General features: G+C 34.4%; 2 protein-coding genes across 5 annotated transcripts; both read left to right on the top strand.

Annotated features, from left to right (window-relative positions):
* The first annotated feature begins 464 nt into the window (after window positions 1-464).
* Window positions 465-23,828, top strand: LOC117345219 (glutamate--tRNA ligase-like). 4 transcript variants are annotated; one of them, XM_033908239.1, is made up of 10 exons: window positions 465-565; window positions 12,313-12,404; window positions 12,576-12,605; window positions 15,224-15,343; window positions 18,899-19,049; window positions 19,890-20,107; window positions 20,874-20,921; window positions 21,319-21,456; window positions 21,913-22,128; window positions 22,702-23,828. In XM_033908239.1, exons 4-10 carry the CDS (start codon window positions 15,238-15,240, stop codon window positions 23,214-23,216), a joined length of 1,392 nt encoding a protein of 463 aa, XP_033764130.1. In that variant the 5' UTR covers window positions 465-565; window positions 12,313-12,404; window positions 12,576-12,605; window positions 15,224-15,237; the 3' UTR covers window positions 23,217-23,828. The 4 variants fall into 4 exon arrangements, with proteins under 4 accessions (XP_033764130.1, XP_033764127.1, XP_033764128.1 ...); XM_033908236.1 differs by having other exon boundaries at window positions 21,910-22,128; window positions 22,702-23,826; XM_033908237.1 differs by lacking the exon at window positions 465-565 and having other exon boundaries at window positions 12,269-12,404; window positions 21,910-22,128; window positions 22,702-23,826.
* LOC117345221 (toll-like receptor 2 type-2) lies at window positions 3,840-6,968 on the top strand. The gene has a single exon (XM_033908240.1). The coding sequence runs from the start codon at window positions 4,473-4,475 to the stop codon at window positions 5,565-5,567; it is 1,095 nt and encodes a 364-aa protein (XP_033764131.1). The 5' UTR covers window positions 3,840-4,472; the 3' UTR covers window positions 5,568-6,968.
* Window positions 23,829-24,114: the final 286 nt, after the last annotated feature.

Below are 24,114 nucleotides of genomic sequence, written 5' to 3'. Positions count from 1 at the left end.
TAACTAAGTCGTAATTACGAAAAAGCTATGTCGTAATTATGACATAAAAATTACTACTTGTGTTACTAGCCGGCTTTATTTTTTTGATTATTGGACAGTTATTGGACAGTTATTGGACAGTTATTGCCCCCGAATAGAACTTAAAGAAAATGGACGGCGCAGAAGTAAACACATGTGATCAGGCAGGTTACTCCATACCTTTTCACGTCCGATCGAGGAATCGAACCCCGGTCGTCTAGGACATAGGAAAACGTGTTACCTTTGTGCCACTATACCAATATAAAATCCAAATTCCCCAATTTTATACCATCGCTGAATTACATGGACAATTGAATTTACATAAAAATAGATTAGAAACAAATCAATCGACTTCAAATACGAAAACCTATCAAAGAACAAACTTTTTGTAGCGGTTGTCTCCCTTGTCATTATGCTGGCTGCTGGGTTTTGGTCAACCCATCGACCAGGAAGTTAAATTTGAGCTAAATATAGATAACAAGTATTTTCCTAATTGGATCATTATTTCGCAGTGGGACAGATAAATAACTATCCTGTTAAAGCACTTGTAAGTATAATGACTTCTTTATGTTAAAATACAATGTATAGTACTCGTTATATTGTGTAAATAGAACAATTTACTATTAACTACAGTGTATTTATAATGCAGACATTGTATATTTGGTCTAGTGAGCGTTTGTATGACGATAAGTAGTTTTATAACCCCGTCAACAGTCTTGAACGTTTCCTAGAGCTAGTTAGTATCTACATGTATCACACAACAACATATGATGGGTCCGTCACGTGCTCACCAAACAATAGAGGCAAAGACAACAAAGGCAGTGCCCAGGATTTTCGGTTTAATATGGGGAAAGATCGGAAGATTGAGTTAACTTTATCAACATAAGGCTTTTTACAGATATTTAAATATCAAAGTGTCAATGTGTACCGTGGTCAATAGAGTAAACGATGAGTTTGAATTGAATTCCATACCTGTGCTGGTACAGGGGGTTTTACTATCTACGAATACATTCACTTGGACCACGACACGGGATTTTTTTTTTTTTTTTTTTTTTCACCAAGTTTTAAAATATTTTGTCCAATGCACTATTTTTTCATATTCAGATATGTTAATTGTCTTGTAAACAAACATACAGCGAAAGACTTTATGCTCGAGAAGAACATCGTAAGACTGGGGAATGATGAATGGGATTTAAGTACATTTATTTATTTACATTTCTATAACTATAGCAGTATCACGATAAACCTAGAACTGGATGCCAGGTCAAGAAAGAAGAATCTGTTTTAGGAAATACTACTGGTACTTCAAGACTATAACACGCATATACCGGGGCAATTTAGAGAAATACATTTACTCTATTAACTTCATAACACATGTTTATGTTAATATAGAACACCTTTAATTTTAAAGCGACTAAAACTAACAAGAAATATCTTTAAAAAGGATAAACGGCAATGTTTTAATGCTGGTGGTTATAATGTAAATAAATCAACGAACTAATGCGTTTCAGCACGGACAACAAAATTATATCAGTTTGAATCATTTTTAGTGATAATAAGACCGCATTTGAATCAGGAATATAATTTTATCAATGTATTACATGTATATGAAAATATACATCCACTTATTCAGCTTGTTTTCAATCTTAACTTTGTTTCGTTTTTAACTGCATATCTGCATTTGGCATTTACCGCTACATTGACCAATCACATACTTCATCTTGACCAGTAACGCCACCTGTCGTGTCATATCCGGGGCCAAAAGAATATTATACAGCTATGCCAAAAACAAAAACAAAAAACACTGTTGGAAAATGTTATCGGGAATAATGGGGTTTTTTAAAAATTATTTCATAAAACTAAGGCTTTGCCTTCATTACAAGAATTAAAAGTGTCCGCAACCGTATAATGTAAATACAATGTACCTAAAACATTGCGAAACAATAAAAATGTATACTTTACTACTCGTAAGCAGCACGCTGCGCGGATTTGTCACTCGGATCCATGTGACTCCATTAAGCTTTGTCAGTTGTGTAGCAGTCTTAACTAGCATCAGCTGAGTTAAACAGCGTTTTAAAAGTCGTTAACATATACTTACAAAACCTTTTTACGGTGTCGCCATTTCACTATTTATATAGAAAGTTTCGTTTATTGAGTATGAAATCAACAGATATAGTCGCTTTAATGAGTATGAAATCTACAGATAGAGTCGCTTTAATGAGTATGAAATCTACAGATATAGTCGCTTTAATGAGCATGAAATCTACAGATATAGTCAATTTAATGAGTATGAAATCTACAGATATAGTCGCTTTAATGGGTATGAAATCTACAGATATAGTCACTTTAATGAGTATGAAATATACAGATAGAGTCGCTTTAATGAAAAACCTGTTTATAACTTACTGTACCCACGATATTCACCACACGTAACACAGTCAACGTCACGCCAGGTAGTATTACCTTTGGCTGTGTAATATCAAATGTTATATTTTTATTAATATGGCTGAATGCACGAAGCATGGTTAATTATTCTCACTGTGTCACCCGTCAGTGAATGCGGAAATGTCCCTTACCCAATATATGTACATGTTATCTGAGCCATAGCTCGAGTTTCCTCTGGCCCTTACACCGTGTCTATACGGACGAAATAGAACACCGATATGGGACTAAATGGGTGTTTTGAGGTAAATGGATATTTCAGTTATCCATAGATATAAGGCAAGTGTTATGTCAGGCCCAATTTTATTGTATTTGCGCCAAAATGATTCCACATTTTCATATAGTAGTGCGCTCTAACCCTACACCAGACATGGTGTCAGGGACAGAGGAAACACTCGGGTTCCTTAGCCGAGACATGCTACTTCTGCTTAGCGCTCATCATATTTGGATTGGGACGACTGGTTCGCCCGTTGCTGCTGGGTGTCTTCGGCAGAATGCTTCAGTGAGATAGCACTATAAATCGGCAAAAGTTCCGGTCTATCACAAGGAGACTTAACACGAACATACTGCAGCCTCCCAAAACACACATACGCACTCACCACACGCATACATGTCGCATGCACGGGAGGTCGTCCTTAAATGACCTTAGCTGTTAAAAGGACGTTAAACAAAATGAAGCAAACCAAACCAAACCATCACTGGAGGAACTGGTTTACAAGAAAAACGGATTTCACTCTCAGAAACAACATGTCAGCTCGGTGGTAACGTTACAAGGTTTAAATTTGTTGCCATCTTCTCGCTCTATTATATTATCTAAAAAAGATATCTTTATATAAAACTGTGACATGTATGTTAAATGCTTATTTCATATTCTTTCGTTATTTAGTATATTAGCCCAACATTTAACAAGAATTGTTCTCAGTAATTAGATATTCAATGTATGTGAAATTCTTTTCTTATTTTGTTTCAGTTCATTTTCATCTGAAGCGTTATCCAAACCTCACAGTGCAATTTACATCATTGGTCATAGATCTAGCATAATGAATTTCAAGATATTTGCAACATTAATCCTCCTTCTTTTTTGTACGGATGTGTCGTCCTTCAAACAGACACCGAAGGATGGGTGTTCTGTTTGCCGATGTCATGACGTCACTGCTGACTGCAGCAACCGGAACCTTTCCAAAGTTCCGGTTCTGCGCAATAACATCACACGCATCTTCCTTTCTCGGAATAACTTCACTACTGTTACAAGAGATGTATTTGTGAATGTGAAAACGTTAAACATCACAGCCATAAAACTTGACTACTGTAACATAAAGCATGTATCCACTGACACATTCGCAGATTTTCATTGGCTGATGCACACTTGAATATAAGCGGAAATAAAGAACTTTCGGTTCAGGAATTATCAGCTGCTTTGGTGAAAACACAACTAACGGAGCTAAATCTGGATGATTCTGGTATAGAAAACATGTTTGTAGTTGTGAGTCCTTTAAGGAATATCCAAACTTTAAGTCTCAGAACGAACTTCATCGAAAAGTTCAATACTATTGTTTTGTTAAATGGATTTCCTTCACTTCGAAGTCTAGATCTGACAAATAATAGGTTGGACACTTTCCCGTTTACTGCCAATTTAAATCAGATTAAAAAATTGGACTTTGACAGATAATAGAATTGAGTCTGATCGCCTGGTGTTCTGCTTGAATGGATCAGATCCCTCAAATAAGTTGAAGATTTTGAATCTCTCGTGGAACTATTTATCCAATATTTCCGTTTTCAAATCGGAAGGACATTGTCTTTCGCATCTGGAAAGATTGATTTTAAGCAATAATTATCACATTTTTAAAGTTCCAAATAATGTCTTTTCGCGACTTCCAAGAATTAGAAATATTCTACTGAAGTATGTTAGTGAGAGAGTCGACATTGAACCGCTGGCTTTCAATGTATCGACTCTGACTGAACTCCGTCTAACTACTAGCGGACAGCTTAATCTTCAACCAAAACACATCAACATGTTCAAATTAACTCCAAACTTACAAACGCTGCATTTCACCAACATTATTTTCAAAGATATAGCCGATAACCTTACAGATATTTTTTCACATTTAGTCCAGATGAAAGATTTTAAAATCAAAAACGGCATTGTCGAGAATGTGTCGTTTCTATCAAAGATGACAAATTTGACAAAACTCGACTTGCTTGGTAACTATTTAAAAAGCTGGGAAAAGGAAATATTCATGAATCTCCCTCTGAAAGTAATTACTCTCTCCAGAAATCAAATCACAGTGTTTGATAAAGACATGTTCCCGTCGCCTATCACGGACAACTTAGAATATTTCGCCGCCGCAAATAATCCGCTCGATTGCACGTGTGATTTGTTGGCGTTTAAAAATTGGCTGGCAAATAATAAAGAAAAACTCAATGATAATTACCCACGATTATATACGTGTTTGTCCCCAGATGAATGGAAGGGGGAGACAATTGTCCAATACGAACCTGATAAGAACGAATGTTCGGATGGCCTTAAATCTCTGGTTGTTGTTGCTATTGGGCTTGGTTGTTTAGTTGGCGTGCTCTTCTTACTTGCAGTCATTGTGTATAAAGGGCGTTATCACATAAAACATAGAATGCATCTCGCGCGCTCCTTGCAACCATACAATCGCTTGCCAGACGGCGACGAATTTGTGTACGACGCATTCGTCGCCTATCACATTGATAATAGACTCTGGGTCATAAATCATTTACTTCCTTTCCTAGAAAAACAACGGAAGTTACGCCTTTGCCTTCACGAAAGAGATTTCCTCCCAGGAAATTTCATCGCCGATAACATTGTAGACAACATAAACGCGAGCAGAAAAGTGATATTAGTGTTCTCTCAGGATTTCGCCAGAAGTGAATGGTGTCAGTTCGAGGCCATGACAGCTTATCAGAGGATACTTACTCAAGGAACATCCTCTGTGGTGATTATTATGCTGGAGGATATCAGCCATCGACCCGTCAATGATACCATTCGGAATCTCTTGGATGCTGTCACCTATATTGAGTGGAGCAATGAGAGGAACAACCGACCAGAATTCTTTCGGAAACTCTTTGGTGCCCTCCAGTGATGGAAACATATTTCGGAATGTTTTTTTTTATATATATTTAGTTTATTAAGAAACAATAGCCTGTATACCCCCATAATATAATGGCTTAAACACCTAAATGTGAATGTACTATGGGAGATAACTCTAGCTGTTTCATACCGAACATGACGTTTTATTATGAAGTTTTCACAGAACATATACAGTTTAGTTTGAAACGTATTTATTTCAGAAGTTTTTACAACAACGATCATTTTTAAACAGTCTATATCGGGGATTTGGGAAAAAAAGCTGAAAGATTATGTTCAGTCCTCTCCTCGAATAACTTGTTTCCAAATCCCAAAACTGTTTAAAAAATGCTTGTCGAGTCAAAATCTTGGTTTTTGTTTTATTTTTTTTACATCCATCCTTCGCAAGGACTTTACTTCAGTTATTTTTGTCCAAATATTTATATAAGATACCTTATTTGTAAGTTGATGTCAATAATGTTTTTTACAGGGGCATTCCTTCGTTTGAATAAAGGTTAGGTCGTTAAAATTAAACTTACTGGAAAATATGCTTTTCAACAGTAGTAAGAGTTATGATCTTTAGATTAATAAGGCAGTTTTACTCTCACGGTAAACTAAAGTTATTCGAGTATTAAGTCTTGACAATCATAAATGTTTGATGAGGTGATAATCATAAATGTTTGACTGATAAGAAACAAAAGTAGAAAAAGCTTGAATACAAATCAAAAAGAGAAAACAAGATCCATACAAGAATACATAACGCGAAAATGTCTAAATCCAAAATCTAGGAAAGTAATTTGAAAAACGAAGATTTCATGCTGACAGATTCATGAAACACTACGATAATTCGGGTGATCACATGTGAATCATTAATTGAATAATTAAATGGAGATATCCTTGAGAAGAGGTTTAACATTTTTTCTTCTACTTGTCTACTTAATTGAATCAAATGCAAGGCAGTAAGCTTTCAGCTGACCTTGCCCTAAGGGCTGTGAGCTTATAACCTTTGTGCGGCGTCTGTCGTCAGTCGTCCGTCCGACGTCCGTCCTTCATCAGTCGTCCGTCCGACGTCCGTCCGCCGACAATTCCTTTAAATCGCTACTAGTCATAAAGTACTGAATATATTTTGAGCAAATTAGGTCAGAAACATTTCTTAGGGGAATGGGAACATCTTTTGCATAATTGGTGACACACACCAAAACTTGGGATTCGAAAACGTTATATACTTTTGTTATGACAACGCGACGCTGTAGACTCCCTGGAATGTTGTGTCACAACGTCATTAATTACGTTTTGAATTACGTTGCAGTGACGTTGTAGGAACGTGGTGTTGAAAAGTTATGGAAAATATAGTGATAACGTTGTCAGAACGTTACTGTTTACGTTGCAATTTAAGTTAAGCTGACGTTGTCGAAATGTGATTTCGATATGTCATGAAAAACGCTAACAACATTGTAATACTATTGTATCAACACTGTAATAACTTTTTATAACATTGTATTAACATTGTAATAACATCGTAATCATTTTTTATAACATTGTGATAACATTGTAATAACTTTTTATAACATTATATTTACATTCCTAATGTGGTTTGCTGATATGAACATAACAAGTGAAAACAACAAACATATGACCATGAATACACTATGAAAACCGTATGAAAACATTGTCTCTCGTGCAAATCACCTGATTAATCGGGTCATATTAATACGCCATCGCCAGTAAGACAGGAAGAGTAGCTTCCCTTGGATGGATAACGTTGGTAAGTGTTAAAAATATTGAATGATTGTATTTAATATTATTTTTACTTTAATACTTCTTTCTTTTTGCTTTATATAAATTAAACAAAAAAGACCGGAAAATGCGGAACGACATTAAAACAATGGCGTGGTGCATAGGTAGCAGTGTACAGTAAAAATGCCAAATTCTGAAAAATATGGCACATGCTTTAGATATGTAAACATTGCCAGTTAACCTTACATATAACCTCTAATACAGTATATATATTTGAAATCTGTACAACATTTGCAATTTTAATAGAGCTCTGAAGGATAAGTAAACTGATATTTTCTGTGATTTTTGGAGCTGTGAATACCATGGTAACAGCTTAAAAAATTCTCAAAAATTGCAAAATATTATGATATTTGACCCAAAATGGCACAATTCTCTACACAATTTTTTTTCTGAAACCTATTTAAAATTAGATATCTCTATCCCAAAGACAGAATTAATCTTGTTTGGACATATGTTGTAAATTAAGTTTTTCCGCTATCTTACCTTTTCTGTGGGCTTCCATTTTGCGCTGTAGGCGAAACTAAATTTCCTGTGTAAACACACGTTCGGAAAATCCGGATATTTAAAATCCGGAACCAATTTATTGATTTTTGTTTTAATAAATGTGAAGCCTGTATGTACTACTTCATACTGGATATACCAATTATAGTGTACATTTATTTTTTCATTTTTTATACATATCATAATACAGGAGTTATTTGCTTAACAAAAAAATTGCCCATGGCCAGGCTGTCTTACTGTGGTGTGCTACCATAGGCGAGATCTCCCGGCTGTTCTAATAATTTGGCGTTTCGTCGTATACATGACAATTTTTTCTTTTTAATAAAATTTCTCGTTTTCTCGATATAAATTTTTTAAATCAAGGTTATGTAAATATATGAATTGAATAGATTTTTTAAATTTTCATTGCGGCTATGAATACCAGTAGCTAGCTACATATCCTCCGAGGCACGCGGTAGCTAGCTACTGGTATTCATAGCCGCAAAAAAAATTTAAAAAATCTATTCAATCCATATATAACAACATGGTAATAACGTTTTTGATTTGTCCTTAATGTACTTTTATATACTTGTTTATTTCATTTTCATTAATGACAGCAACAGTAAAATATTTAATTTCATTTGTAATTAGTAAAATTTACCTAAGTTGACTTCGATATCACCATCAGTTACAACAATTCTTATAAATAGAAAAATTTCCAACCAGAAACCACAGTGCCTAATTCATGTAGAATGTGCTATATATGTATAATTAGATTATTCCATAAGTTGTAAGTTACAGACAAGAAACATGGGATCTAATAAAAATAGTTTGATAGACTCGGATATCTCGATACTAGTGGGTTGACACCTAAAGGAGTGTCACAGAAAGAATGAAGTGTAGTTAGGGAAGATAACTCTGGATGAGCATGAAAGACAGAAAAAAATAAATGCTGAGAGTGATACAGAAATGTCCGTCTTGAGTTCAGAGGTTCCATGCACGAGTCCTGGTTTACATCAAAATCGTTCAATGTCAATATTTCGACAAATAAGAAGCATCAGCGTGGTTATATGGCAAGAAAAACCGTGAGGTTGAATCTGCATCTAAAAGTTGACCGATTGAATTCCTCAATGTAGTTGCTATGGCAATGAATCCCATGTGGTTGAATTCGAATTCCCCTATTTACAAAAATGTACCATTTTGCATCCAAATCAATTGTCTAAACTTCGACAAATCAGAAACCTTGATATGGCAATGATACCCATGCAATGAAATTCGCAGTCCCCTAATACCAATATATACCATATACCAATGGTAATCGAAATCAAACAATATCTAAATTTTTACCAGTCAGAGGCAAATAAGTCTGTGGCGGCCATCTTGGCTGACCGATCGGAAAATAAAAGATCACTTGCAAACCCCATGACATTGAAGAACTTTTATGTCATTTTTTTTTAAGTTGGCTACTAAATAGATTATTGGTTATCTTATAACACTGGTAACACCAAAAACCTTTATTTCCTTTCCTTTAGCATAAATACCTTCACTTGCTCTTAATTTCCTCACTTTCACTTAATTTTCTGACTTGCACTTAATTTATTCCCGCGACATTTAAAACTCAAAAATACGTTTACAAATTAATACTGGCGCGAGGAAATTGAAGGTTTGAGGGTTACCACTGTAACAATTTTCACAATTCTTCAGTTTTCTGGAATATGACACATTAATTGATTATGAGACATCAATTGGCATCTATGCAAGCATACGTTATGGTCTCTCGTGTGTTGTTGTTCAGTGAGGTAGTCACCCACTACTATAAGGAGACCCAGACTCAAAACGATCCTGATTGCAATATATACACGTGGTGATAAAACAACCAAACAATCAACCCTAAGTTCATCTTAGTAACAGATGTACTCGCGGTATTCTAATCGATAAATAATTACATATACGATCAAAGATAAAAACAAATGTCATCTATATCATTATGATGTCAAAATCAGGGCTTCTAGGGACCACCCAACCAAATCGAAAATAGATTGTGGGTTTTTCCCGTTTGGGCAGAAGATTTAATAGGAAGGTGAATGCATCCGGGCCTACTGATTGGATATTTAGGTGACTGTTGACGTAACATCCGCCACCTCTCAATAAAATACGACCCTTTTTCAAAACCCTATTGTGTCCGTTCTATGAAAGATATAGAAAAACTAAAGATACGCTTTTCTTCAAAACTATCTCTTCTTGTTATGTTTGGAGTTTCAGATTTTTGGATTAAAACGCTGATTTTTAAGGACCTGTTAAACAGAAGCTACCGGTCAAAGTGACGATTTTGGCATGTTTGACCCAAAATATCTCATAAATACGAATTTCCACAGGGATACCAAATACATCCAGACCTAGATCGAGCCGAGTTTTACAACGGTTCAAAAGACCATCAAAATTGTATGTGCCATTTTTTCCGCTCCCAAATCGCTACAATAGCCGGCAAAAATGGCGAATTAGCTCATACTACATTACGTTCCGTAAGGAACGATAACGAGTTATCGTCCCTTACTACACTTCATTCTTTATTATTTGTCTGTGAACAATGCTTTACATTTTATTATATTTTACTTGAAGTGTTCGTAATAAAAAAAATGTTTTACGAATTATTAAAAACAATTGTATAATGGTTTTCGTTGTCTATCGATTGTTTCGTTATCTCGAAGTTATTGCTCGGTAAAGGACCACTCGACAGTCCGTTATTTTGATGATATTGTCAAATTAAGGATGTCAATACCTACCCAAGCAGTGCTTACATGTGCTATCCACGAACCAGTCGATTTCCCAGTTATCTCGATACGAATGACTGGTCACGAACCAGTTGATTTGTCTAAATATCTCGATGTCACTGTCTGGTAACTGACCATTTGATTGTCCGGTTATCTCGATGTCGCTGTATACACGTACTCTATAAATATAGCAGATATATAAAACACATGTCTAGATGTTAGGTCAGTTGGCCTAACAAGTTTCAGACACGGGATATATCACCGCCTAGGACAACGTTCGCTATAACATTTTCCATTTATCGGGTCAAAAAGTATAAAGAAAACGTAATAAAGATTATAATTAAGTTTATTAAGATAAAATCTCAAGGTAGAATCAATAGCCTGTATACTCCCATAATATAATGGCTTTAACACCTAAATAAATCATTGAGTATCAACCACCATTAGTCGTTTGTACAAAATCTGCGCCGTGAATGTACTATGGGAGATAACTCTAGCGGTTTCGTACCGAACAAGACGTTTTACTATGAGGGTTTCAATTACCGTATGTCCCAGTTGGACACATTTTTTTTTATTAATATCTTTTTATTCAGGCAAAGCATGTTTAAATATTACAAATATATGTCCTCTCACAGGGGAGCTTGCACATGTCATTCACTTTTTTCACATTCATTCTACTTATTATGTGTTTTGATATAATTCATAAAATACTCATTTCGGTGATATACTCTCTCTCTCTCTCTCTCTCTCTCTCTCTCTCTCTCTCTCTCTCTCTCTCTCCCTCTCTCTCTCTCTCTCTCTCTCTGATCAATAATCAATGCCATTATCCTGTAAATGTAATCAACCTAATCTATATCGGCATCAGTACTAATTAAAACATCACCAGTTCGTAATGAATAATTTCAAAAACATTGTACCGAGTTATGGTTATTAGCCTGACGAATCCTGTCTGTGTGTAATTGGAGAACACGTCATCTGTAACCCCGCCGTAGCCAATGATCAGTTCTCTGTATCTTCCTTGTCCCTGCTGGATCTTTCGCATTTTAGTTCGTGAAGAAGGTCATTGGCCTCTTCCCACGCTTCGACATGCTACTGTGTATTTGCTAATATTCGTGGGGGATTTATTTTTCGCTTGATTTGCGATCATTAGATATAACGCGCAGATTTATACCCAGCTTATATTTATGAATACATACCAATGTTTGGAGTTATTTACTGCAAAAGTGAGGCATTGTCAACGGAGACATTAGGAAGAAGAAAGTTGCTAAGAAAGAAGAGAGAAAAGGCAAGATCCCAAATTAAGTCGCCTCTTACGATCATGGTGTGGGGGCAGCAGGTACAATTTTTACGCCCTACCTGCAGGGCATACTGTAGATGCATTGCCCTGTTATCCAATTAATTAAAATACGGTATGTGTATATGAGTTGTAAAAAGTATGGGATAAAGAAGAAAAGAAGTACATATGAAAATATACAATTATTGCAATTTTTTTAAATTAAAAGTTTTCAAGATTTCCAAATATTGTTGACGTGTGGATTAATAGACATATACACATATATATTGTCAACATGGGGATCGTTTGTTTGTTTGTTTTGTTTTGTTTATTTGTTTATTTGTTTGTTTATTTTGTTTTGTTTGTTTGTTTGTTTGTTTGTTTGTTTGTTACTTTTTTTGTTTGTTTTCTTTGTTTGGGGATTACTGTCCTGGCCACAGACAGGGTCGTATGAGGATGGATGTCTATTGTCCACCATAAGAAGAAAACCAGGCACCCAAAGAATACAAAGTTACCAATTGTTTAACTTTAGGTAAGCAGTCAAGAGCAAACGTAATGAGCGAAACGCCTAAAACAAGAAGATTATCTTTTAACGGGGATGTCATAAATTATACTGAAACAGTACTTGCTATTAATTCCGTTTTAACGTTGCATGGTAAGGTTCAAATATCTCTGTATTAATTTTATTGTCTTGTCTTTTTAGTTTGCCTTTAGGACAGCTGCTGACAACCAGGTAACTCTTAACTTCATTCAAATATATTTGATATGTTCGTACAAAAAGGGTTGGTAAAAAGATATCTCGGGGGATGTGTAATTTTATTTTATGTTGAATAAGTAGAAGGCACATATACAGTTAAATAAAATGTCCGAGAGGGGTACTACATTGGTCGCCTTCTTCCATAATCAGTTCTGTACATTCAGAGGTTTGGATCCTACTATTACCTGTATATATAGCTAACGCTAGTATAAAACTTCAAACGGTGACGATACATCGATTAAACAACAGCACAGTCTACAGCGAACACTCATTAGCGGGAACAAGGTAAAAAAATCATTTCATTATCCATGAACGACAATTCATCTGCAATGTTTTCCTAATTAAAACAAAAAATAATCATGGAGAGGTAATAATATTGCTATACCTTTGAGTCCATTATAGACTTAAGCAGTTTAAATTATGAATAGCCTGAAAGCATGCTTGAAATCCAATAGCTAGTTTAAATGCATTTCTCGGTTATTGTTTTGTTTTTGTTTTTTTATGCTTTTGTTTTTTGTTTCTTTACTGTTTATTCTATCAAACCAACAAAGAGAGGTAGAGCAAATTTTAGTAATGCCTAGTGACCAGGATTAGCTTTAAGATGGTCACCGGCGAATGTAATGACAATTTTCTGAAAAAAATTGAAAACGAGCAAAATTATTATTGTCTACATCCCTAAGTGAATACTCTATACGATCGCTCCAGAAATTGTAATTACATCAACATTAATGGAAATGCCTGTTATATGTGTTAATCAATAGCTGTAGAGATAGCATGCAAATGAACTTCTCATAAAAGATGAATGAATCTCGTAATGGAGTACGAAACTGAGGCTCAGATGTAAACACAACTTGTCAAACGAAACCGTGCTGGAAAGAAAACAGCAACATAACTGATTACAAATAACGTGAAACTGAGTATGACACACAGCATCCCAAGATGGTTTTTGGATGAGAGACGGGTCCTTGGAATGTAATGAAATTAAAAAAAAACGGTGACGCCCTCCCTCATCATATGTGATACCGTACTTGGTACATGTTGGGTGCAAGTGTACTTTTTTGTAAGGCAAGCTTAGCCTCGACAAGTTTCCTGTACCTGAACTTTGAACTTTATTTCTCATCTCAATATTGGCTTAATTAAAGAAAAAAAAAACTAAATTAAATATTTGATCTCTAATAAGACCATTGTTGAGTTGATAAATAAAGTTATGGGGTACTAGAAACTTTTCGCGGGCTGGGACCAGGACATGGCACTGCGTACATTATTTCACCTTAAATATTCTTACAGTCCACATGTCCTCACCATTCGGATCTGCCAGATGCTCGCTCCATCAAAGAGTATAAGTTTAGAGATGTTCCAAATAGCGTGGTGTGTGTTCGACCGGCGCGTTTTTTCATGTTGGTCCAATTTGTCTCTTATTGGGCCAGTTTGTCGATATTGGCCCAATTTATCTGATATTGGTCCAGTGTATCCCTTATTGGCCCAGTGTATCCCATATGGGCCCAGTTTGTCCATATTGGCCCAGTTTATCCCTTATTACCCCAGTTTGTCCATATTGGCCCAGTTAATGCCATATTGGCCCAGTTTGTCCATATTGGCCCAGTTAATGCCATATTGGCCCAGTTTGTCCATATTGGCCCAGTTAATGCCATATTGGCCCAGTTTGTCGATATGGGCCCAGTTTATCCGTTATTACCCCAGTTTGTCGATATTGTTATGATATTGATAGGACAGTTTCCCATACTTTTACAAAGATGCTATAGTTTATTAATAATAGAAATTATTGCGCAGCTGTATCAGAGAATCAAAAATGTTGACTGATAGCATAAAGTTTTAAGCAATTGAAAAACACTTTTTTTAAATCATTTATACGTTGATTTTGATTGAGTGTTTTCCTATATATCTTTCTTTGGGCGATAGCCATTTTAAAGTATAGGATGATAGTTTATTTTTCCATACAAACCAGTATCAACGCCACTCAGATATAGGACGTCTCTGAGAGATTGATAACATTTCACCTGGGAGTTCTAAGTCGGAAACGAAGGTTTGCTTCCAGAAATGATCTAAATTTGTTACGGTTTTTAACTAAACTTATACATAATTATACAATATTTTGGTTATATTGATTTTATTTTTCATGTATGAATTATGTTTTCTGTTTACTCTTATGTCGTCTATAAATATGATACGATGAAGGCCTTTTATACGCCAGTGTTTTAACTTTTTTCATGGAATACACAATATGGAAATGTTAAGCGGGAAGTCGATAGAATTTATTATCAGTTTTTTTTTCTTACAAGTTCATTTCCGACAAATGAGTAAACCTTTGTATAACCGTATTGCTTAATTTCATTTAGCTATGTATTGCCAATATCCTCTAAGGACCGGGACTTGTTTAGTTATGCTAGGTCACAAAACGCTCCGCGCTACCAATTTTTCAACATAACAAAATAATCCAAACCTAACATAGAAGAGAAATATTAGCTAGAATTATTGATGATTATCGCTGATCAACTAATTAAGATATTTCTCTTGGGTGGGTTGGGTGTTTTCGACATAGCTCTCATTTACCATCGGTCGCTGCTATGTTGTAGTCCGTGGTTAGTACATGTTGGACGACATCATGAACGGAAGAACCAGGATTACAGAGAACGTCTGCCACTTTGGTGTGTTTTTCACGGCTTGTACATTACTTGCAAGTAATTATTTGGAAGGTAAATATATTTTTTATGTCCAGAAAGTAAATAACATAATTGAATTTGTGCAGTCGTTTAGTTAAGTAACAGAAATTACCTAATTGTAAGTGATGAAAGTACTCCTGTAACATCAAGATTAAGTCGAGAAAGTGAAGGTTAAGCGAGTTATCAGGGATTAATATTTACTGTTGATAATATGGTCGTCATTGCCTTATTTCGAAATATCACTTTTTATTTATCTTGAAGATTCTTTGACACTTCTTCACATTTTCATGGTCCGGTGTTAAATACATTTGATATCAGTTTATCAAGCATGCTCTGGCGAAGGAACACAATATTCGTATCTCCTTAACAACAAGTGTGTACTAATATCTCATTCATATAATTTCTGTTTACTAGGTTATTTTGACGTACCCTATCTTTATAGGGAACAAACAACCAATTGAAAAAATAGATTTTTGAAACATCCCCTGTGTATTAGACTTTTGAAACATCCCCTGTGTATAGAAAGTTGAGCCAGGGATAAAATGTTTGGCAGCCACTGATTGGCCATTATGTTATGAAGTAACAAAATAGATATGTGGCATGATAGGTAACTGTCCATAAAAAATGTTGATATAAATTTCGTAAGTCTGATTGAATTTTTTCCAAAAAGTTCAGGTCATAATAATTAACAGGTAAGCATTTCAGATTTTTGAGAATTTTTACTGCGAAATTCACCCATTTTCAAAATGGCTACCCTGGAAAAAAATTGAGCTGAAGAACCCAAGTTTTTGTTTTGATTACGTGTTATATGAGACCCTAAACGTTTGTTATAAACCATAATTGCCGTATTGAATTCAAGAACTTTAATGATATACTCCAAAACGTTAACACTAAAGTACATGGAAAAACAATTGGTCGGTTGGTTTCTAGATGGAAAATAATCTTTAATTTGATCTTTTGGAATGTCTTGAAAAGAATTTTGATATTCTCAAAATACTAACCAAGTTGCCGTCAGTAATCCGGTACGTGACGCTCATTAAATGTAGAGTTGTGCTTTCTTGATATCATGCCTGTGCATATAAGCGTGGATTGATAAATAGCCAGCATTATCTTCTTTAAAATTCCTGGTGAGTTGTAGACAGTTGTGTTTAGTTTTTGTTCTTATATAACAACAATTCATTTCCGTCAATTCCAAAATAACAATGGTAAATTCAATACAAACAACAATGGTCAAATTCAATATTGATAACAATGGTAAATTCAGTAAAAACAACAATGGTAAATTCAATATTAACAACAATAGTAAATTCAATACAAACAATGATGAATTCAATACAAACAACAATGGTAAATTCAATGCGAACAACAATGGTAAATTCAATACAAACAACAATGGTAAATTCAATACAAACAACAATGGTAAATTCAATACAAACAACAATGGTAAATTCAACACAAACAATGGTAAATTCAACACAAACAATGGTAAATCCAATACAAACAATGGTAAATTCAAAACAAACAAAAATGATGAATTCAATACAAACAACAATGGTAAATTCAATACAAACAACAATGGTAAATTCAATACAAGCAACAATGGTAAATTCAATACAAACAACAATAGTAAATTCTTTACAAACAAAAATGGTAAATTCAGTACAAATAACAATGGTAAATTCAGTACAAACAAAAATGGTAAAATCAATACAAACAACAATGGTAAATTCAGTACAAACAACAATGGTAAATTCATTACAAATAACAATGGTAAATTCAGTACAAATAACAATGGTAAATTCAGTACAAACAACATTGGTAAATTCAATACAAACAACAATGGTAAATTCATTACAAACAACAATGGTATATTAAATACAAGCAATGGTAAATTCAATACAGACAACACTGGTAATTAAATACAAACAACCATGGTAAATTCAATACAAACAACAATGGTAAATTTGATACAAACAACAATGGTAAATTCAGTACAAATAACAATGGTAAATTCAATACAAACAACAATGGTAAATTCAATACAAACAACAATGGTAAATTCAATGCAAACAACAATGGTAAATTTAGTACAAATAACAATGATAAATTCAATACAAACAACATTGGTAAATTCTGTACAAATAACAATGGTAAATTCAATACAAACAACAATGGTAAATTCAGTACAAATAACAATGGTAAATTCAATACAAACAACAATGGTAAATTCAATACAAGCAACAATGGTGAATTCAAAACAAACAACAACGGTAAATTCAGTACAAACAACAATGGTATATTAAATACAAGCAATGGTAAATTCAATACAAACAACAATGGTAAATTCAATACAAACAACAATGGTAAATTCAATACAAACAACAATGGTAAATTCAGTACAAATAACAATGGTAAATTCAGTACAAATAACAATGGCAAATTCAATACAAACAACCATGGTAAATTCAGTACAAACAACAATGGTAAATTCAGTACAAATAACAATGGTAAATTCAGTACAAATAACAATGGTAAATTCAGTACAAATAACAATGGTAAATTCAATACAAATAACAATAGTAAATTCAGTACAAACAACAATGGTAAATTAAATACAAACAATGGTAAATTCAATACAAACAACAATGGTAAATTCAATACCAACAACAATGGTAAATTCAGTACAAACAACAATGGTAAATTCAATACAAACAACAATGGTAAATTCAATACAAACTGGTAAATTCAATTCAAACAACAATGGTAAATTCATTACAAACAACAATGGTAAATTCAGTACAAACAATGGTTAATTTAATACAAACAACAATGGTAAATTCAATACAAACAACAATGGTAAATTCAATACAAACAACAATGGTAAATTCAATACAAACTGGTAAATTCAATTCAAACAACAATGGTAAATTCAGTACAAATAACAATGGTAAATTCAATACAAATAACAATAGTAAATTCAGTACAAACAACAATGGTAAATTAAATACAAACAACAACGGTAAATTCAATACAAACAACAATGGTAAATTTAATACAAACAACAATGGCAAATTCAGTACAAACAATGGTAAATTCAATACAGACAACAATGGTAATCAAATACAAACAACAACGGTAAATTCAATACAAACAACAATGGTAAATTTAATACAAACAACAATGGCAAATTCAGTACAAACAATGGTAAATTCAATACAAACAACAATGGTAAAATCAATACAAACAACAATGGCAAAGTCAATACAAACAACAATGGTAAATTCAGTACAAACAACAATGGTAAATTCAGTACAAACAACAATGGTAAATTCAATACAAACAACAATGGTAAAGTCAATACAAACAACAACGGTTAATTCAATACAAACAACAATGGTAAATTTAATACAAACAACAATTGCAAATTCAGTACAAACAATGGTAAATTCAATACAAACAACAATGGTAAAATTCATCCGTGACATTTTATTGTGTTCTCCTATTTCATCAAAACTGGTTTGTTTGTTTTGAAATCTCTTGTTTCCAAAAGAAGCCTACACCAATGCAGGATTTTGTTCATTTTTATAGCTGCCAGTTCGTACGTTTACTATAGCGATCAAATGAACTGGTATGAAGCGAAAGCAAAATGTGCTGCCTACGGACAGATACTGGTGAAGATCGACACCCAGGACGTTTTTGACGAGCTGAGGATGATGGATGCAGATTTTAATGGAGCTATGTAAATTTAATTGCAGTCCTATCATTAAAGATACTATATCTCCGACAAACAGTAATAATGATCGATTGAAAACAAGAAAATATAGTGGTTTTATTTTTGTACAATAATAACAGTTTCATTATTTACGCTATTACCACCCTCCAAATGCTTAATCTTTTCTTATTTTTTTTTAAAGTTGATAAATACTTTATTAAACTCGGAAGATGTCAATGCTCCTTCTCTATAATTTGTACATGACAGTTGGTGTATAAGCAACCATTTATGGACTATTATTATTATTTTTCAATTTGTTTGAAAACAAATAGCTATACCATCGCAATGATGCGATACAAAATTATATAAGGAACATAATGATGAATAGCAGATATAGATTTGATAATAAATATAAAACTACACATTTTTCTCCATTTAATTCAGAAATTTTGCTTATAATAACCTATCTTGTTGACCCGGATAGTTTTCGTGAGTTAGGAAGCCAGAGTTCGCCTAGGGGGAAGGGGAGACGGACTTTGATGATAGATACAGTTGATGTCGAGTAATAGATAAGAAAATATACCACACAGCTGTAAAATCGATCTAAGACTAAGTTTTCCCTGTCAGTTAAGGACCAAGAAAGGAAATCGAAATAGGGGAGGCAATATCGGCAATTCATTAACCTTATGATTAATTTGATTTCTGATTAATTAAATAGGCCACTTGAATATCTAGTTAACGCAGTATTTCCGTTTGTAATAAATCACCATTAAAGTACAACTACTATGATGAACCCAAATGATTGACTTCCGAACGGTTGCTGATCAATACATGTTTGACTTTACATAACACATATTTGTATTTCAGATCGGGAGGCGAGTTTTGGACTGGTTTGCACACGTCAACAGACACCTGCATTGACTTTAAATGGGACGACGGAGTCACGGCTAGTTGGCTCCGATGGGACTCGAATGCTGGTGATCCGAACAATTGTAATACCGAAAAGTGTGTCCGGCTGTTTCAGAGCAGAATGAGAACAAAGGCATGTACAGCCACATATCCTTTTATGTGCCAAGCCGTAGAAGGTAAAATGCATCCTCTTTTTTTTCTTCCTTTTTCTACTTCTTTTTCTTTTTCTCTCTTTTTTTTTCTTTCCTTCTCTTCTTCTTTCGTATTTGCACTCAGAGCCAAGAGGTTATGACTATCAGCAAAACCAAACTAGCCAAAGTCTATAATGATCTCGGCTCTCGGTAAAATGCATCCTGCCACCTTGCATATGTTGTATTCGAACCTTTATGGTGGCTTAGTTTATTTTGTTTAACGTCCTATTAACAGACAGGGTCATTTAAGGACATGTCTGGTTTTGGAGGTGGGGGAAAGCCAGAGTACCCGGAGAAAAACCACCGGCCTACGGTCAGTACCTGGCAACTGCCCCACGTAGGTGTTGAACTCGCCACCCAGAGGTGGAGAGCTAATGTTAAAGTGTTGGGACACCTTAACCACTTGGCCGCCGCGACCCCTTCGAACCTGTATGGAAAATGTTTTTCAAAATGAATGTATGACTTGGAAGCACGTCATACAACAATAAATAATATAGGATACAGGCCTAGCCTTGGGAATTTTTACCGATGAAGCATGAATTTATAAGCATCACACAAGGTTTAACGTAAGCTATGTCTTTAATGTAAATCGATCCATAATATTTTATTGCAGATTCTCAGAATAATGATACCGATGGAACATATATTAAATTTGTTATCCCTCAGAAAAGTATGCATAATGGTATAACACGGGAAATAAGCTGGAAGAAGATTTAATATTTTTATTCTTTTTTTCAAAATATCGTTACAGAAACTACCACCGTCCCTTCGACGGAGGCTCCGTCAACAGAAAGTCTAGGTAAGATTTTATCAATAGATCCGTTATCTATATCAATTTACCATGTAAATCATTAAATTGTTAAAATTATCACAATTGAACATTCAAGTTTTATATAAGAGTAACGGAATATTAATCTAAAGTTTGTCTTAACGCCTTCAACAAAAGTCCCGTATATATCCCAAAATGTATATGAAATTATAGATTCACATGTTGTTTACTTTCAGGCGTCTACTAAGAAGATTACGTAGCTCAAAACATCCAGACAAAAGTTACTGTCGCCGTTTCTTTCTTCGATATCTTTGTTTTATCACAAACAATTTTTTTTATTAGTTTATAATAATCATTTTAAATATTTGACTGCATTTCAGGATTTATATATTGTGTTTAACGGAAAATAATATGCAATTATTTCTAGGGGAACCAACTACTGCCTCAACAACGAATTCTCCGACTGAAACCGAAGCAAACACTGTTTCAACGACCAATTCTCCGACAACTGAAACAGAAACTACGGCTGTCCCTTCAACGGAGATTCCGTCAACTGAAGTCAAAGGTCAGACTTTATTCATTGGTTTATCTATAAAGATTTTCGATGATGCACAATAATATTTCCATTGTTATTTATATGACATTAATTTACAAAGTTTCCATTTTAATGATAATTCAATATTAAGAAACAAGGCTATTATTCAACAATGAGAAAGTGCTGTGAAGTAGAACTGAAAGTTGAAAATAAAAGTAGAAAGTGAAGTGTCTAATAAATGATTTATTAATTTCAGCCATATCAATATTAAAGTTACTCTACTTTAAGCCCGGTTTCTTTATGATTAATCATATCTTCTATGATTTTTGTTATTCATTTTTTACATGTGTACCTTTTAATTGGTTTCATTTTTTTCTGTTGTGCGAAACCTTACCATGAAACTGGCTTAGGGCCTTAAATAATTATTTAAAAAATATTTATACACATTTCTTTTTACTTAAAACGTTTACCTATCATTTTCAGCAGAAACAACCACTGTTTCAACGACGGGTTCTCCGACTGAAACAGAAATAACCACTGTTTCAACGACGGGTTCTCCGACTGAAACAGAAATAACCACTGTTTCAACGACGGGTTCTCCGACTGAAACAGAAATAACCACTGTTTCAACGACGGGTTCTCCGACTGAAACAGAAATAACCACTGTCCCTTCAACCGAGATTCCGTCAACTGAAGACAAAGGTGAGACTTCCTTATACTTCAGGTTCAATTTGTAGAATAAACTGTAGAAAATACCCTACCGCCGTCATTGTATACACTGCTTGTCACACAAATGCAAAAATGACAGACACGGTAAAAAATATATCTAATTAACGCCACAAAATTACACCCACGGTATAGATATATATCTAATTAACGCCACCAAATAGCACACATGGTTTAGACATGTATCTTAATTGCACGTGCAAATGAACAAACCAATGACTCCGTCTTTATCCAGAGACTGCTGCTTATTACCAGAGGCAATCATTTCCTTAGTCACATTAAATTCAAAAGATAAAAAGAAAAACCCTAAACTTTTGTAGGATGCTTATAGCTTAGAGTATGCAACTTTGGTATTGTATGAAATATACAGAAGTCTGTTTTTGTTTTCAATTGAAATTTCAAAATTACCCTTTGTTGGAGACGTGGCTTCTTTTGTTATTGTTTGCTAAATATTAAATTGTAGGTAACATCATGTATTGTACGTCAATTTTTAGTCACTGAATGATTTACTATTTCGTGTTTTTGATAAAAAATAAATACTTGCTTCAGAAACACAAACCATGTTGACGGATGAATCTACAACTATCACTTCCGGTGTGGTTGGTGGAACTGGATATACCTCTTCCGGTTTGGTTGAAACCGAAGTCTCAACCCCTGGTGGCCTAGGATATGGAAACTGCCTCTGTGACGGTAATCCGCTGAATAATTCCTATCGGCTTCGCGGGATTATTCCGTCCTCCACTGCCCACAAAAACAGTCTGATGATGGCGGGGTACGTCCGATCATGCTCAGCGAGAATTTATTGGGGAAATGGTACATTATCACTTAGCCATGAAGAAAAGCTGGCTTTGCTTAATGCTTTAAAAGACCAGCTGAATGTAGCGAAGGACACCACCAGCTTATACAGACGTGCGCGTATCAGTGCCCCTGACGATAGGCCCAGTGCTGTATCCGTCGGCTCCTTGGGGATCTGCCTCCTTGTCGGCTTCGCTGTGACAGTGCTGGCGACAGATGCTACAACGTTATACAGATACTGGAAAAACTTAAAAAGAAATGTGAATTGAAAAGCAATCATAGCACATTTCAGGCATAAAAAAGACTCTATAAATTCTTCATAATATCACATCAAAAATGTTATTTTAAAACAACTCTTTTTATATCCCGTTCTTGGAGATATACATTCCCAGTAGAATTATTTGACTGTGTTGTAGTATTTCTATTCTCTCTGTAATATTTTCGTATCAAAAATTGTTTGTTAATGTTTCCTATTGGTGCAGTAATATCCGTTTTAATAAACGATTTTACCTAGCTGTTGGCGGTTTGCTTTGATTCCACTTCAAAATCGGTTAAAGCACCGTAAAATTTTAATTAAGAGTCAGACATGCCTTTCCATCTTTACAAACATGCACTATACGGATGTTTCATCCTTCTTTGACACTTCACTGATACTGGGATCCCAAAACCAAGAACACAGAAGTCCTGCTGTTTAATTTACTGTTTCTATAACGCCTAACTGAATCATCTCGTTTCTAATGGTACTATTCAGCGTCACATCAAACAAGGAAGAATATAGAGTTTGCCCCTATTTAAATTTTTCCAATTATAGTCAATATATGTATCTAACCACCTGCCAATATAATTATAATGTAGTTCTATCTATGTACATCGTCTTGTTTTTAAATCAAATAAATTATTTTTGATATCATAAGCCAACTTCCGCGATCGGTTAATATCTTCTGAGAAAATGAGCATAACAATTTTATTTTAACATGGTTAATTAAATGATACGTTAAATTGTATTGAATGCATTGTTATAACACATATCTTCCATCCAGTATTGACGACGATGATGACTTTCATTTATCCTGAACTGTGTCGCTTTAATGCCTAATTATGATTATAAACATGGCCAGGATTTGCAAGTTACTCAAACGTAGCTAGTCCATGGCAATAGTGTAACGG

Source organism: Pecten maximus, chromosome 16, assembly GCF_902652985.1.
Source record: "Pecten maximus chromosome 16, xPecMax1.1, whole genome shotgun sequence".
NCBI lineage: Eukaryota > Metazoa > Mollusca > Bivalvia > Pectinida > Pectinidae > Pecten > Pecten maximus.
Note: the sequence above shows the minus strand (reverse complement) of the source record. Positions and strands in the feature narration are given on the sequence as shown.